At 43.9% G+C, this 16,642-nt stretch overlaps 2 protein-coding genes across 5 annotated transcripts in view; one reads left to right on the top strand and one right to left on the bottom strand.

Annotated features, from left to right (window-relative positions):
- The window catches only part of parp12a (poly (ADP-ribose) polymerase family, member 12a), a 17,126-nt gene extending 2,018 nt beyond the window's left edge, over positions 1–15,108 (top strand). Inside the window, exons 2-12 of the mRNA XM_056281468.1 lie at positions 4,652–4,787; positions 4,974–5,247; positions 7,483–7,623; positions 7,751–7,943; positions 9,622–9,790; positions 10,727–10,847; positions 10,944–11,040; positions 11,131–11,221; positions 11,337–11,467; positions 11,648–11,799; positions 13,933–15,108. Of these exons, the coding sequence (XP_056137443.1) occupies positions 4,652–4,787; positions 4,974–5,247; positions 7,483–7,623; positions 7,751–7,943; positions 9,622–9,790; positions 10,727–10,847; positions 10,944–11,040; positions 11,131–11,221; positions 11,337–11,467; positions 11,648–11,799; positions 13,933–14,213 (1,786 nt within the window). The 3' untranslated portion in view covers positions 14,214–15,108. The remainder of the gene's footprint in view (positions 1–4,651; positions 4,788–4,973; positions 5,248–7,482; positions 7,624–7,750; positions 7,944–9,621; positions 9,791–10,726; positions 10,848–10,943; positions 11,041–11,130; positions 11,222–11,336; positions 11,468–11,647; positions 11,800–13,932) is intronic.
- tbxas1 (thromboxane A synthase 1 (platelet)) overlaps positions 14,590–16,642 on the bottom strand; it is a 142,993-nt gene continuing 140,940 nt past the window's right edge. For 3 of the 4 annotated variants that reach the window (XM_056281469.1, XM_056281470.1, XM_056281471.1), the window contains one exon: positions 15,059–16,642. In XM_056281469.1, coding sequence (XP_056137444.1) covers positions 16,532–16,642 — 111 coding nt within the window. In that variant the 3' untranslated portion in view covers positions 15,059–16,531. Of the gene's footprint in view, positions 14,729–15,058 lie in introns of those variants that run through there. The other variant, XR_008810359.1, reaches the window with a different exon arrangement.

Below are 16,642 nucleotides of genomic sequence, written 5' to 3'. Positions count from 1 at the left end.
TGATGTGAGGCTGATGTGAGCATGATGTGTGCTCAGAGCGGTGAACCTGAGGAAAGCTACCACCCCTGATGGTGTGACAGGAAGGGTGCTGAAGGAATGTACAGACCAGCTCTCCAAGGTCTTCACAATTATTTTCAACCTGTCCCTGTCTAAATTCATCATCCCACCTTGTCTGAAGTCTGCCACAATTATTCCACTGTCGAAAGACCGTTATCAGCAGCCTCAACGACTACCGTCCAGTCTCACTTAGACCAGCCATTATAAAGTGCTTCAAGAGGCTGGTCCTGCAGCACATCAAAGCCAGACTCCCACCCACCATTGACCCACACCAGTTTTGCCTACAGAGCGGACAGGTCTATGGAGGATGCCATCACCACTGCTCTTCGCTCTGCGCTGAACCACCTTGAACACAAGGGGAGCTGTGTGAGGATGCTTTTCATAGACTTAAACTCTGCCTTTAACACTGTCATCCCGGGCAGACTGGTCGCTAAACTTACTGACTTAAAAACTTTCCCAACCCACCTGCCACTGGATCAAGGACTTTGTGGCTAAATGCTTCTAGACTGTTAGACTAGGCCCCCACCTCACCTCCACCTTTACACCCACCACTGGGTCACCACAGGGCTGAGTTGAGCCCCATCCTCTAAGCCCTCTACACTCATGACTGTGGTCAGACTTATCTCAGGAGGAGACAAGACAGCCTACAGAAAGAAGTCCAAAGATTGACAGTGTGGTTTTCAGAGAACAGTCTCATTCTAAACGCAAGAACTCGCATAAAAAAAAAGAACTCGCATTAGACTTCCAGAAAAACAATGCAGAACCCAAAGGTCCCTGTTTTCAGGTTTCTGGGTACGCACATCTCTGAAGATCTCTCTTGGACTACCAGCACCACCGCAGTAGTCAAGAAGGCACAGCAGGGACTCTACTGCCTGAGGATCCTTAGGAAAACCAACATGCAGGAGAAGCTGCTGGTGTCCTACTGCTGCTCCACTGAGAATATACCATATCTCTGCATGGGATGCCAGCTGCTCAGCAGCAGACAGGAGACCCCTTCAGAGGGTCATCAGTACCACCCAGAAGATCATCAGCTGCTCGCTGTCCTCTTTGGGGACTTATTCAGCTCTTGCTGCCTCAGTAGAGCAGCCAACATACTGAAAGACCAATCCCCCCCCCCCCCGGACATCATCTGTTTGACCTGCTGCCCCCTGGTAGACACTTCAGGTCCACCAAATCACGAATAAACAGACTTAAGAACAGCTTCTACCCCAGAGCGATACAAGGGCTGAACGCTGCCAAATACTGACAGTCCAGGATCTGTGTGATTACATTTAGTGTGATTACATTTATAGGACACTGCACATACACTCACCGGCCACTTTATTAGGCACACCTGTCCAACTGCTCGTTAACGCAAATTTCTAATCAGCCAATCACATGGCAGCAACTCAATGCATTTAGGCATGTAGACATGGTCAAGACGATCTGCTGCAGTTCAAACCGAGCATCAGAATGGGGAAGAAAGGTGATTTAAGTGACTTTGAACGTGGCATGGTTGTTGGTGCCAGACGGGCTGGTCTGAGTATTTCAGAAACTGCTGATCTACTGGGATTTTCACGCACAACCATCTCTAGGGTTTACAGAGAATGGTCCGAAAAAGAGAAAATATCCAGTGAGCGGCAGTTCTGTGGGCGAAAATGCCTTGTTGATGCCAGAGGAGAATGGCCAGACTGGTTCGAGCTGATAGAAAGGCAACAGTAACTCAAATAACCACTCATTACAACCGAGGTATGCAGAAGAGCATCTCTGAACGCACAACACGTCGAACCTTGAGGCAGATGGGCTACAGCAGCAGAAGACCACACCGGGTGCCACTCCTGTCAGCTAAGAACAGGAAACTGAGGCTACAATTCGCACAGGCTCACCAAAATTGGACAATAGAAGATTGGAAAAACGTTGCCTGGTCTGATGTGTCTCGATTTCTGCTGCAACATTCAGATGGTAGGGTCAGAATTTGGCGTCAACAACATGAAAGCATGGATCCATCCTGCCTTGTATCAACGGTTCAGGCTGGTGGTGGTGGTGTAATGGTGTGGGGGATATTTTCTTGGCACACTTTGGGCCCCTTAGTACCAATTGAGCATCGTGTCAACGCCACAGCCTACCTGAGTATTGTTGCTGACCATGTCCATCCCTTTATGACCACAGTGTTCCCATCTTCTGATGGCTACTTCCAGCAGGATAACGCGCCATGTCATAAAGCTCGAATCATCTCAGACTGGTTTCTTGAACATGACAATGAGTTCACTGTACTCAAATGGCCTCCACAGTCACCAGATCTCAATCTAGTAGAGCACCTTTGGGATGTGGTGGACCGGGAGATTCGCATCATGGATGTGCAGCCGACAAATCTGCAGCAACTGCGTGATGCTATCATGTCAATATGGACCAAACTCTCTGAGGAATGTTTCCAGTACCTTGTTGAATCTATGCCACGAAGGATTAAGGCAGTTCTGAAGGAAAAAGGGGGTCCAACCCGGTACTAGCAAGGTGTACCTAATAAAGTGGCCAGTGAGTGTATATCTGCATTCCAACTGCAAATATATTCCCGAAGAGCCCAGGGCTATTGGGCCATTGCAATTCAGCAAATGTGCAATATCCTGAAGCGCAATCTCAGTGGCTTTTTTTTTTATCGTGTTGTTTTATATTTTACTGTTTTATAGGGTACAACAAATATATATATACAAACCCCAATTCCAATGAAGTTGGGATGTTGTGTAAAACGTAAATAAAAACAGAATGCAATGATTTGCAAATCCTTTTCGACCTATATTCAATTGAATATACTACAAAGACAAGATATTTAATGTTCAAACTGATAAACTTTGTTTTTTTGCAAATATTCACTCATTTTGAATTTGATGCCTGCAACACGTTCCAAAAAAGCTGGGACAGGGGTATGTTCACCACTGTGTTACATCACCTTTCCTTTTAATAACACTCAATAAGCGTTTGGGAACTGAGGACACTAATTGTTGAAGCTTTGTGGGTGGAATTCTTTCCCATTCTTGCTTGATGTGCGACTTCAGGTGCTCAACAGTCCGGGGTCTCCGTTGTCCTTTTTTGCACCTCATAATGCGCCACACATTTTCAATGGGAGACAGGTCTGGACTGCAGGCAGGCCAGTCTAGTACCCGCACTCTTTAACTATGAAGCCACGCTCTTGTAACACGTGCAGAATGTGGCTTGGCATTGTCTTGTTGAAATAAGCAGGGACGTCCCTGAAAAAGACATTGCTTGGATGGCAGCATATGTTGCTCCAAAACCTGTATGTACCTTTCAGCATTAATGGTGCCTTCACAGATGTGCCAGTTACCCATGCCATGGGCACTAACACACCCCCATACATCACAGATGCTGGCTTTTGAACTTTGCACTGATAACAATCTGGATGGTCCTTTTCCTCTTCAGCCCCGGAGGACACGACGTCCATGATTTCCAAAAACAATTTGAAATGTGGACTCGTCAGACCACAGCACACTTTTCCACTTTGCATCAGTCCATCTCAGATGAGCTCGGGCCCAGAGAAGCCGGCAGCGTTTCTGGGTGTTGTTGATATATGGCTTTCGCTTTGCATGGTAGAATTTTAACTTGCACTTGTAGATGTAGTGATGAACTGTGTTAACTGACGATGGTTTTCCCAAGTGTTCCTGAGCCCATGTGGTGTCGGTTTTTAATGCAGTGCCGCCTGAGGGGTTGAAGGTCACGGGCATTCAATGTTGGTTTTCGGCCTTGCCGCTTACGTGCAGAGATTTCTCTGGATTCTGTGAATCTTTTGATGATATTATGGACTGTAGATGATGAAATCCCTAAATTCCTTGCAGTTGTACGTTGAGAAACGTTGTTCTTAAACTGTTGGACTATTTGCTCACGCAGTTGTTAACAAAGTGGTGAACTTCGCCCCATCCTTGCTTGTGAACGGCTGAGCCTTTCAGGGATGCTCCTTTTATACCCAATCATGACACTCACCTGTTTCCAATTAACCTGTTCACCTGGGGAATGTTCCAAACAGGTGTTTTTTGAGCATTCCTCAACTTTCCCAGTCTTTTGTTGCCCCTGTCCCAGCTTCTTTGGAACGTGTTGCAGGCATCAAATTCAAAATGAGTGAATATTTGCAAAAAATAATAATGTTTATCAGTTTGAACATTAAATATCTTGTCTTTGTGGTGTATTCAATTGAATATAGGTCGAAAAGGATTTGCAAATCATTGTATTCTGTTTTTATTCACGTTTTACACAACGTCCCAACTTCATTGGAATTGGGGTTTGTAGATAGATAGCATTTTTGTTTTTTTCCCCGGAAACATCAATGGTGTTAAGTGCTCAACAAATGAATAGAATAGCAATATAGATGTATTAAAAGTTTTTTTTCCTACATCTGTATTGATTTTAAAAAAAAAGAATATATTTAGTTAGTTTGAACGCATTTCTATTCAATTGCTATTGTGTGAATGCACCATCAGGGGATTGCTACTCAGTTTTGTTGTACTCAATGCAATGACAAAGGAATTCTATTCCATCTATTATGTTGCCCATTTGTGTGCACTTACAAATGTGAGAATGCATAATTCATTTGTTTTCTCTTTACATGCAGAATAAAATGCAAAAATTACCATGATTTGGCTTCCCCATACAACATGGCCCTCTTGACACAACTCGGTCTTCAAGACCTTACAGAGAAACAGCTGTTCCAGTTGTTACTACAGAATGATTCCTACTTGCTTCCAGAGGTGAGTTTTTCTATAAAGGTGGGAATGAAATTTGTTTCAGTGGTATTAAGGAAATTGAATGAGTGCCTGTTTGATCATACAGCCTGTTCCACAATACTAGAACCACTTTACAGTAAAAACAATTGTTGTCATAAATTTATCTTTGTCATATGACCGCGTGATCATCCTCCCATTACCTACCTCCAGATATGCCCACATTACAACAAGGGCAACGGTGAGCATGGTTCGTGCAAGTTCGCATCCTCCTGCACAAACCTTCACCTCTGCCAGCACTTTGTCCTTGGTGACTGTAGATTTGGGTCTTCATGCAAGAGGGCCCATACAAAGGATGCTGATGCTATGAGGATCTTCAATGGCCGAGGATTCAGCCCTGAGAATGTCCAAATATTTGACAAGATCTACAAGAACAAGTCCATCATCCTTGGTGTAAAGACGACACCGGCTTCTTCTGCTGTTGCTGGTACAGTATTATAATTAGCGGTTGAAATAAGCTGCATTAAATTCATGTACGTAATGCTGTTACCTGATTAGAGTAGCCCTGACATAGGCACTCAAGTGTCAGGGGTATTAAGGGTATGCTTGTCCCACCAACTGTGGGCAAAAAACTCGATTTCCTTTTAGGTTTGATTTGTGTGAGGGAGTGAGTTGTATTTTTATTCATACATGTATGGGAGATAGAACAAATGAAACAGTGAGGAATCTTAAATTCCCTCTGACCAGATAGTCTCAACAGACCGTTTTTGTACAGAGTTCATGGAAATGTCCACAACCCACTCAGCCTAATCTATTCAAGGACAAACTTGAGTGCGGCTCTCTGCCAGGTGAACATATCTCCCCTCTTCCGTACACACACACTCGGACAGAAAAACCAGTGTTTTTCCTGCCATTATAAGACTTTTGTGCAGTGCCCAAGTCGATATAACGGAAATTTGGAGAAAAAAAAAGTTTTTCATATGCAGTGCTTAAGCTAAAAAAAAACCTACCTAATAAAAACGTTTTGCCTGTCAGTCTGGGTATGCGCAGCCTCCGAGGCGGACCCTCGCACAAAGGCTACAAAGTCTGACATAAAATAACAGAGATCAGGTTATCACAATTTCAAAGCGCTTATTAAAAGACCTCAAATGTGTTTAACCATCGCGGTTTTCATGATATCAAATGAATGAAGGTGAATGGCTGCTCTGCGGATTAACCTTCATTTGTAAAACAATGGTAAGAAAACATAGCTCAGCCATGGGAAATGTTTGGTTGTAGCTACTGAGATGATTTCCACCTGTGACTGTGATTAATCCTACTCTTATAATTGTATTTTTATAGTGGAGTTTTAACATTGGAGACTATGGCACTTCCGTGTGGCAGCGAGGTGAATAAGGCGAATAATTTTCGGTTCATCAGTGTTCCTCCAGTTCTCCTGTGCTGAGATCAGCAGTGAATGGTTTACTGGCTTGCAAAATACAAAAGACATCTCGTTTAGTTTCAAGACTCATACCTGAATACATGTTTTGGTTTTGACACTATCACTGCCCGATCTGACTCTAGCGTAGAAGTGAGTTGCGCGTGCACACGGTTGACTCAGATCGGGCAGCGACAGAAAGCAGCATTGGGTGAGCGAGCTAGAGAGTGACTAAAGAGAGCGAGTGGCGATAGCGAGAACCAATGTTTTTCGAAGGTTTTTAATCACTGCAACCACGAGGGGTTCTTAATCATACAGTCATGACTGTGCACAAAAAATTTTAGGCCGATAGGTCCTGTAGTTTGAGAGTTTAGCCACAGACAGCCACACACAAACACACCCATAATACCCTCTAGGCTACCTCCCAGTGGAGATAACAAACAGTTGAACATAGTTAATCTAATGGTTACGACCATGCAAATGTAATACGTCAAAATCATCATTCAAATATACATGAATAAAGGTAAAATATGTAATTTTTCTCCATTAATGTTAATAAGTCAATATATTATCCGTTTGAAACATGATGATGATGTAGTAATTCTGTTAGACAGGTAATTAATGTTACAGTAGAACAGTGTTCCAAGATAGTTGGATATAGGAGGCAGTGAGAAACAGACCTGCAGTAGACAACGTAGCTGTTGTGGCTTGCGTGCCATCAGCTTGGCCGTAAACGGATCCAATCCATGTAAAAATAACATCCTCGGACCAAAGCTAACGCAGGTAATCTATTACAAATGTAATAAAAGTATAACGCAACACTGTTCTACAGTAATACTGGCTTGTCCAGCAGAAACATCACATCAGCATGTTTAACAGTTGGTGCAACCCGACAAAATTTCAACATATGAAGACAGTGTCTCCAATCATGGTAAAGATGCCAGATTCTGTGGTCCAGATGTAAAATGAACAATTTCTTAATGGAGAAAAATTGCAGATTTCATCTTTAAAATGTATCAATAAAGGACATTAAAAAAAAACTCGATGCTAACAATCACACCACCAGATAATTTCACAGATTAGTCTTTCCTCATTGGTGGATGGTTTGCCAATCAGTGAAACTATCAGTTGTAATGATCCGTTGGAAATGATACATGGCAGTCTGTGGCACATGATTGCACGTCGTCCAGCCAGTGTATTTTGTGTGTGTGTGTGTGTGTGTGTGTGTGTGTGTGTGTGTGTGTGTGTATATATATATATATATATATATATAAAGACACACATCTGCCTATGCTGTGCCCCCAGTGGTGAGAGACAGCACTCGAAATCCTGCTGCCAGTTCCAGGAGACCAACCACTAGTTCTGCAGGTTCTGCCTGTCCCATCACTGATCCAGCAAGAAATGAAATCTGCCTCTACTTCATTCGTGGACACTGTAGCTTCAAGGGTAACATTGCTGCTGCTGCTGCAATTCATTCATTAACCAGTTCAATGATGTTATTTTTGTCTACAGAGATGTATTTCTCTAGACGCATGTTTTCATATATTTTGGATTTCTTTTTTCTTCTTACCAGAGAGGTGTGTCCGTGTCCACTTTAACCTGCCTTACAAGTGGCAGGTTATGGAACGCGATGGCGTGAGCTGGAAAGACTTGCCTAATATGGAGGAAATTGAGAAAGCCTACTGTGACCCCAAACAAAATACAAGCTACATCACAAACACACCAGTTCTTTCACAGTTCCTCGCCCTACGGTCTTCCAAAACCAGGTGCCTGAATGAGATTACACAGAGCGGAATCAGGATCAGTCAAAACAGAAACATTAACTTTGTCACCTTCATCCAAGATAAATGTTCTCATGCCAGGAATTAGTTTTATCAAGTACTGCACTGGCCAGCTGTTCAACACCATTTTGCGTCATGTAAAATTAATATTTTCTTTTGATGATGAATATAGATGAATCTACTACTACTAGTACTTGCAGCTGCTCCCGTTAGGGGGCGCCACAGCGGATCATCCATTTCCATTTCTTCCTGTCCTCTGCATCTTCCTCTGTCACACCAGCCACCTGCATGTCCTCTCTCCCCACATCCATAAACCTCCTCTTTGGCCTTCCTCTTCCCTGGCAGCTCCATATTCAGCATCCTTCTCCCAATATACCCAGCATCTCTCCTCAACACATGTCCAAACCATCTCTATCTTGCCTCTCTTGCTTTGTCTCCAAACCGTCCAACCTGAGCGGTCCCTCTAATATAATCGTTCCTAATCCTGTCCTTCTTCGTCATTCCCAATGAAAATCTTAACATCTTCAACTCTGCCACCTCCAGCTCCGCCTCCTGTCTTTTCGTCAGTGCCACTGTCTCCAAACCATATAACCTAGCCGGTCTCGCAACCATCTTGTAAATCTTCCCTTTAACTCTTGCTGGTACCCTTCTGTCGCAAATCACTCCTGGCACTCTTCTCTACCCACTCCACCCTGCCTACACTCTCTTCTTCACCTCTCTTATGCTGTCCCCGTTACTTTGGACAGTTGACCCCAGGTATTTAAACTCATACACCTTCGTCACCTCTACTCCTTGCATCCTCACCATTCCACTGTCCTCCCTCTCATTCATGCATATGTATTCCATCTTGTTCCTACCAACTTTCATTCCTCTTCTCTCCAGTGCATACCTCCACCTCTCCAAGCTCTCCTCCTTGATGTAATCCCACCTCCACCTTGAACCCATCTGTCATTCCAACCACACACCTTACCAGTTACACTGCCCTTATACCTCATACCATATCCTGTACCACTCTTGCATACTTCTCTGCAACTCCCGACTTCCTCATACAATACCACACCTCCTCTCTCTTCTCTCTCTCTCTCCGAATATAGATGAATAGAAAGTTTGAAGGAAAAGTGATATTTTCATACATTGTGTGTTGATGTGTGTTGATCAGGCACTGGTCTAGCTTTTTTTGTCAGTGCCATGTCATTGTATGGCTTGAATGCCTTTGTTGCCTCCATAATTGACTCTTATGGCCAGCACACACCAGCTCAGGAACAGCAGTGACTCACCTACCATCCGTAGCTGGTGCTGGTTAGGGCCACTGCAAACCAGCGTCAGCGGACACCATTTAAGAACATCCCTATTCATTTTGATTTGAAACCCGCCCACCCCAGCAGCCTCTAGCTTCAAGTTAATGTGCATCTACTTGACAAGCTGCGAATTCTCAGATCACTTTCCTATTACCAGGTGTTAACACTATTACAGATCAGTGCTAAATATAGCGCCTTTCATATTCACCTGCTGTTCAAAGTACAGAACCTCCCTAATTGGAGGCTGGAATAACTGGGTGAGCATAATGAACCATGTGGCAGAATAGATAACTAGTGGTAATGGTTGTTCCCGAGGACCTGACTGAGAGCCACTGATCTAGACATTTTTCATATACTATTTACAGTGCTGCATCGGAGTCAATCAATTTCCTGACGATGACATATGGAGGTTATCCGGTCCGTCGCCTGTCCACTGCTTCCTCTGTCGCTAAACCCCTCCACTTCATCCTCACCACCGAGTGGCTGTGGTACTGGAAGGATGACAGTAACATGTGGGTGGAGTACAGCCTTGAGGTCAGTTAATATGACTGTATTATCAAATTGTTAATTATCTTGTTTTCTTCCGACGATACTTAGATCAAAAGTCACATTAATTTGCTAAACATGGATGTTACAGGGCATCTGGGTAGCGTGGCAGTCTATTCCATTGCCCACCAACACAGGGATCGCCGGTTCAAATCCCTGTGTTAACTCCAGCTTGGTCAGGCATCCCTACAGACACAATTGGCTGTGTCTGCGGGTGGGAAGCCAGATGTGGCTATGTGTCCTGGTTGCTGCACTAGCATCTCCCCTGGTTGGTCGGGGCACCTGTTTTTGGAGGAAAGGTAACTGGGGGGAATAGCGTGATCCTCCCACGCGCTACGTCCCCGACTCCTCACTGTCAGGTGAAAAGAAGCGGCTGGCGACTCCACATGTATTGGAGGAGGCATGTGGTAGTCTACAGCGCTCCCCGGATCGGCAGAGGGGTTGGAGCAGTGACCAGGACGGCTCAGAACAATGAGGTAATTGGCTGGATACAATTGGGGAGAAAAAGGGGTAAATGTCCAAAAAAAATAAAAGGAGAACCTTCAGGAAGCGCATCAGAGGAAGGATTCCTCTTCCAGGACAGATGAACATGCAATAGGTGCTGAGTGGACAGAGTAGACAGTAAATAATTCATAACGGCTACTAAATGATTGACACAATATATTGCAGAATATATATGATCAATACATACAGGAAACGGTGCAATAAATGTATATTAAAGATGTATTCATAGAGCGTCTGTTCCTCCTTTGCATGAAAATGAAAGGTGTGAAGGTAAGAGACGGTAGTTTCAGAATCCTCAAAAGAAACCCCCCGTCTTTCAGGGGGACAATCTGAATGTCCTGTTAAATCTTTAAAAGAAGTAACATCCAAGCTCTGACAGATTTGTTCCTGGCTGTGGTTACTGATGAGTTGTCTCCGTAGGGTAACAATGATGGGCTGCCCTCCATCACGTCTCAAACTCTGGAGAAGGTTTACCTTGAAGAAAGGAAGACTGAATTTCCTTTCACTGCTGACAAACAACAGTACATTCTGTATATCAAAGGTACATCAGTAGCCTAAAAAACCGACTCTGGCAGCATGCAGTATATTAGTTGCAATTTTTACCATGAACTAACTAACTTCATTGACTCTGTTTCAGAGATGTACCAACAGAACACGCGTTTCAAAACGAAAAGGGAGGTCAGGAGAAGGCCCCGTTTTGTCTCGGCTCAGGAGGTGGAACTCAGGCTGAAAAGGTATTTACTTAGAGGGGAGATAATTTTCCTTGTCTTTGTGGTGATAAATGAGGGGACAATTCTCGATATCTTTTCTGGATTTCTCACCAGACGCGGTAGTGTGTCGTCAGATGGCTCCTCAGCCGCTGAAGTTGTTCCACCCAACTGGGACAAGAATTTCTTGCCTAGTTTTTCATACAAGGTACTGCATTTTTTTCCCTGTTTGGCTTTTAAATGTCATATTCACAAATTTAATCTTTTTTTTTACGTATTCATGTGCACTGTCATTAGCCAGCTGTTCATTATCTTCATTACAGCTGGTCCCGCTCACTGTGTCCATGAGCGAGTACAAGATGGTTGAGAAGTTGTTCAAGAACACAATGCAACAAAGTGTAATCCACAGCATCAAGAGGATACAGAACCCCTCTCTCTGGAAAGTCTTTCAATGGTAATACGCTGCTATGGTTGGGTGGGGTAAGTTGGAAGCGGGAGGGCTGGGGGGTACAATCAGGTCAACTGCATCTTGGGTCTTTCCGTTATTTTCCCCATGAGAACACTCGGATGCGCTAAAACATACTGCATACATGACGTGTGATGTTTTTTGTTGAAATGCTTGTTGTGTACTCAGGCAGAAGGAGCAGATGAGGGAGAGAAATGGAGGAAAACCTGTGGATGAGCGATACTTGTTCCACGGCACAGCTGAGTCACTGATCGATGCAATCTGCGAGCAAAACTTTGACTGGAGGATCTGTGGTGTCAATGGCACGTCTTATGGCAGAGGTAATCAAGTGCTTCCTGCAATTAGTAATCTTTAAGGCTACAATCCTGAAGATATACATGCAAATAAGTAACGTTGCTTAAGGTTGTTTAAGACCTTAAGAGAATCCACAAATATCCAAATTGTGAATGCTTATGAACTTTTAGTCAGTTCGAAAGCACTGATCAGCTTTATTTTTCATGTCTAAAAGCATTGATGACAGCATAATAAATCATCCGGCAACTATGTTATTTGTAAATGGCTTTTTTCTTTATCTTTCAATACCTTGATCAATAACTGTACTCAGTTTTCTCAAGAACTACGAGGGAGTGGTCTAGTCCTCGCTATTGATGAGTTTACCTTTAGGGCCCAGACACACCAAACTGACATCAGAGAACTCGCGGCGACGAAGGCCGACTGTTGCGTCGCCTGCGTCTGGACCAAAAAGTAGCACTTGAACATACCGCAGACTACAGTCAACGGCCAACTAGCATGTACGTTCTGCACCTGAGTAAGAGGAAATAACTCTCCATACCAGCAGGTGGCAGTAGTCTGTATTCGTCTTTCAAATTTTGAAACCGGAAGACCCAGGACTGCAGACATACAAACCGTAAACAAAGCAGCGATTGCTTGCCATTTTCACTCAACTTTCGCTCACTACAGACTGTGTCGTAATATAGCTACTTCTAATCGAGAATATGTGAAATAAAAATGAAAATATTTGCTTTTTGAAATGTTGAGGTGAGATGAAGAAGAATGAGAACAGCCTTGTGTGTGTGGCCTCTTGACTTCCTCGTTTGCTTACTTTAGTAACTTGCGTTTCTCTTCTCGTGCACTGATTCGCTAGGCTGAACAGCCAATCACAGTGATCTCTCTCATGGACGGGCTCCGCCACCGATTCAACATGCTAAATAGGCCGAAAAGCTGCCGACAGGGGTCTCACTACTGCCAACAGTGCGGGACAGACACACCGCAAAAACTAGGGCCACAGACGCTCACTGATGGCCGAATGTCGGCCTGGTGTGTCACAGCCTTTAAGTGATAAGTACAAGCAAGGGTTTGTGGAAGGAGTGGGCGGGGGTTTCATAATTTCACGAATTGATCTGATTGGCTATATGTAAACGAGTGTTTCTGATGACATGAGTATCGGAAAAAAAAGATTGAGATAAGTTGAACTAGTGAGGGCTCTTAAAAGAGAAAAATAGAAAACTGAGTCCTCCCCTTTATACTTTTTTTTTCAGTAGAAAGAGAAGGTCCATAATAAGTGATGTTAGAAAGTGTTCTAATTTTGGTCCGACTTTAATGGCTATTGTTGAATAGGACTTTCCCAGGACAAATGGTATGGGCAAAACTTTTTATGTCTTCATCATGGCAGCCAAATGCTGAAAAATGCAGATAAAGTAGACTAAACTTGACCTTTTCCGACAAGTACAGCGTTAATAGCAACAACCCCGGTTCAAACATATTTCTTTTGGGCATCTGGGTAGCATAGCAGTCTATTCTGTTGACTACCAACACGGGGATTGCTGGTTCAAATCCGTGTTACCTCTGGTTTGGCGGGGCGTCCCTACAGACACAATTGGCCGTGTCTACGGGTGAGAAGCCAGATGTGGGTATGTGTCCTGGTCGCTGCACTAGCGCCTCCTCTGGTTGGTCGGGGTGCCTGTTTGGGGAGGAGGGGGAACTGCGTTATCCTTCCACGTGCTACGTCCCCCTGGCTAAACTCCTCACTGTCAGGTGAAAAGAAGTGGCTGGTGACTCCACATGTATAGGAGGCGGCATGTGGTAGTCTGCAGCCCTCCCGGGATCAGCAGCGACCAGGACGACTCAGAAGAGTGGGGTAATTGGCCAAGTACAGTTGTGAAGAAAAAAGAGGGGGGAAAAAAACCCAACATATTTCTTTTTGTTTGCTGGTGTTGAAACAACAGCACTGGTGACTCCGTTCCATTTTGAATGGATCTCCAGGATTTTGAGTGTTCAAACACCGGTGCAGTTACCACACATCATGCGTCTGAGATTTTTTTTAAAAAACAGTGATCTTCAGGATTGCAGCTTTAATCTTGACAATGCCTAAAGTTGACAGGTGACAAACTTTTGGCAGTCAAATTCTCTTTCTGGTTTGTGCCGAGTGCGCTCATGCCTTTCTTCTTGAACAGGGAGTTACTTCGCCAGAGATGCCGTCTACTCGGACGGTTACATCAGAGCTGCGAGCCCCAACTACAAGATGATTGTTGCTTTGGTCTTGGTGGGTGATTACACCACCGGATGCAGCAGTTACGTCCAGCCCCCCGCCAAAGGCACCAACAAAGGGTTATACGACAGTTGTGTCAACTCTGCAAGTAACCCCAGCGTCTTTGTCATCTTTGAGAAATTCCAGGTTTATCCATACTACATAATTGAATACCAAAGAAATCTGAAAGTTAAAACAAAACGTTGAAGCTTACCTGAGCGGTTTTGTTCCTTTCCTACGGGGTGCAGCTGATCTACTGTGACACTTTGCAAAACGAATGTCAGTCTGGTAGAGCTTTATTGTTGTTTTTAATCGATACATTTCTATGGAAATAAGATGACTAAAACTAACAATGTTATGCCATTACTACTGTATTTTCTCGTTACTATGAAAGATGCATCCTAGTGACTTGCCTAGATATTTGTGAGCAAGTACTTATATAAAACCCATTTATCATGGGCGGCACGGTGGCCCAGTGGTTAGCACTGTTGCCTCACAGCAAGAAGGTCCTGGGCTCGAACCCCAGGCCGTCCCAGGTCCTCTCTGTGTGGAGTTTGCGTGTTCTCCCCGTGTCTGCGTGGGTTTCCTCTGGGTGCTCCGTTTTCCTCCCACCATCAAAAAGACATGCACGTTAGGGTTAATACTGCTGCCTGTGTCCCTGAGGAAGGCAGTGGACAGAACAACTGGAGTTGGTCCCCGGGCACTGCAGCTGCCCACTGCTCCTATACAATATGATGGGTTAAATGCAGAAGACAAAATTAAGTGGCTTTCTTCTTCTTTCATTGCCTAATTGTAAATCCAGTGGTGTGATTAGGTTTTTTATAACGTCTGCGTTGTAATACATAGTTATTCGAAACAGACCTGTACTTATGGAAATGGTCGTCTTCTTTTTTGCCTAAAAACATCAGGCAAAGGGACGGCTGATGGCAACTAGCCTATTAGCTAACTCAGGTACATTTACATTTGTTTCGAATGTTGATTAATGTATATCATCGCTTCCCAAATAATCATTTTAAAATAAACTTTTCATCATAAAGTTGACACTTGGAGGATGTGATTATCTCTTTTAATAAAACCATTTTGACATAAGTGGTCTCATTTGTATTAGAGAAAGTACACATTTACGGCTGGCAAGTGTTTAAAAAAAAAAATCACCTTCGGTTGATCAAAATGAGCGAAAAACTGGCATTTAAATGAAGCAATACATCTCGTTGTATGTCTAGGGATAAATTCAGAGTATATATTCAGGCTTGAAACGTATTTCATTCAAGCCGTTTTGTGGCAACGGTTGATAATCAAATCAAGGCAGTATTACAATTTTACCTCTTACTAGATAGGTGGTTCAGTAAGCTAATAGTAACTTATGTGCCACTGTATAATTCTTATAAAACAATTGTACACAAATTGTATTGTGTGCCACTGTACCTATAGTTTATTTTTTTTACCTATAATTCATTATTTGGTGGTTAGCCATTCATTTGATTCAGCACAAGGATTTAATTGATATGTAAAAAATAACTGTTTTGTTACCATTGCCCCTCCATTCTGAAGAGGTGCAGTGAGTAAGTAACCAATACCAAAGCAACGCAATGATCATTATGACTTACTGCTGAAACACTGTTGTAAACACAGTACCGTTTTATTCCTTCCTCTCCTCGCCGTTCTCGTGTCCTCTGCATCCCTTTACCGGTGCAAATCAATGAAGCGATGGGCAGAAGGCTTGGGGAGGGTCTGACCTCTGCCTGCCACACTGCCTGATAAAGAAAAGCCAGGTGCCCTTGGACCAGCCTCACTTATGTGCTGATGTCATTTATGGTTGGTGCACTGCAAAGCTGGCGTGTTCTCGTTGAGATGCAGTCTTTCTCCTGAGCCACTCTCACCGGATAAATGCACAGGAGAGTCAGTGGAAACACCATTTTAACTGGAAAATGTCATTAAACTTCTAATGTTATATGGGCGTCCAGGTGGCGTGGTGGTCTATTCTGTTGCCTACCAACATGGATATCGTTGGTTCGAATCCCAATGTTCCCTCCGGCTTGGTCGGGTATCCCTACAGACACAATTGGCCATGTCTGTGGGTGTGAAGCTGGATGTGGGTGTGTCCTGGTTGCTGCACTAGCGCCTCCTCTGGTTGGTCAGGGCTTCTGTTTGGTTTGAAGTGGGGTGGGGGATGGGGGAATAGAGTGATCCTCCCACGTGCTATGTCCCCCTGATGAAACTCCTCACTGTCAGGTGAAAAGAAGCGGCTGGTGACTCCACATGTATCGGAGGAAGCATGTGGTAGTCTGCAGCCCTCCCCGGGTCAGCAGAGGGGGTGGAGCAGTGACCGGGACGGCTCCGGAAGAGTGGGGTGATTGGCCAAGTACAATTGGGGAGAAAAAATAAAAACTTCTGTTATTAAACACTTGCCTTTTTGAGGATAACTTGTTGAAATTTTTACAGTATAAAACTGTTAGATGGTATGGACTATGTACATCCAAAAAATAATAAGAATAATTTAATGCCCAAAAATGAAAAGTGAGTTTCTAATGTTCTGGTGCATGTGTTTCCTCTGTTTCGATAACTCTTTTGGTGATTTTAACAAATATGCCATTCTTGGGTCCAAGAGTGATGGTAGACTTCAGCTCAAGGGGAAC

The sequence above is a fragment of the Lampris incognitus genome, chromosome 6 (assembly GCF_029633865.1).
Source record: "Lampris incognitus isolate fLamInc1 chromosome 6, fLamInc1.hap2, whole genome shotgun sequence".
Classification (NCBI taxonomy): domain Eukaryota; kingdom Metazoa; phylum Chordata; class Actinopteri; order Lampriformes; family Lampridae; genus Lampris; species Lampris incognitus.
Note: the sequence above shows the minus strand (reverse complement) of the source record. Positions and strands in the feature narration are given on the sequence as shown.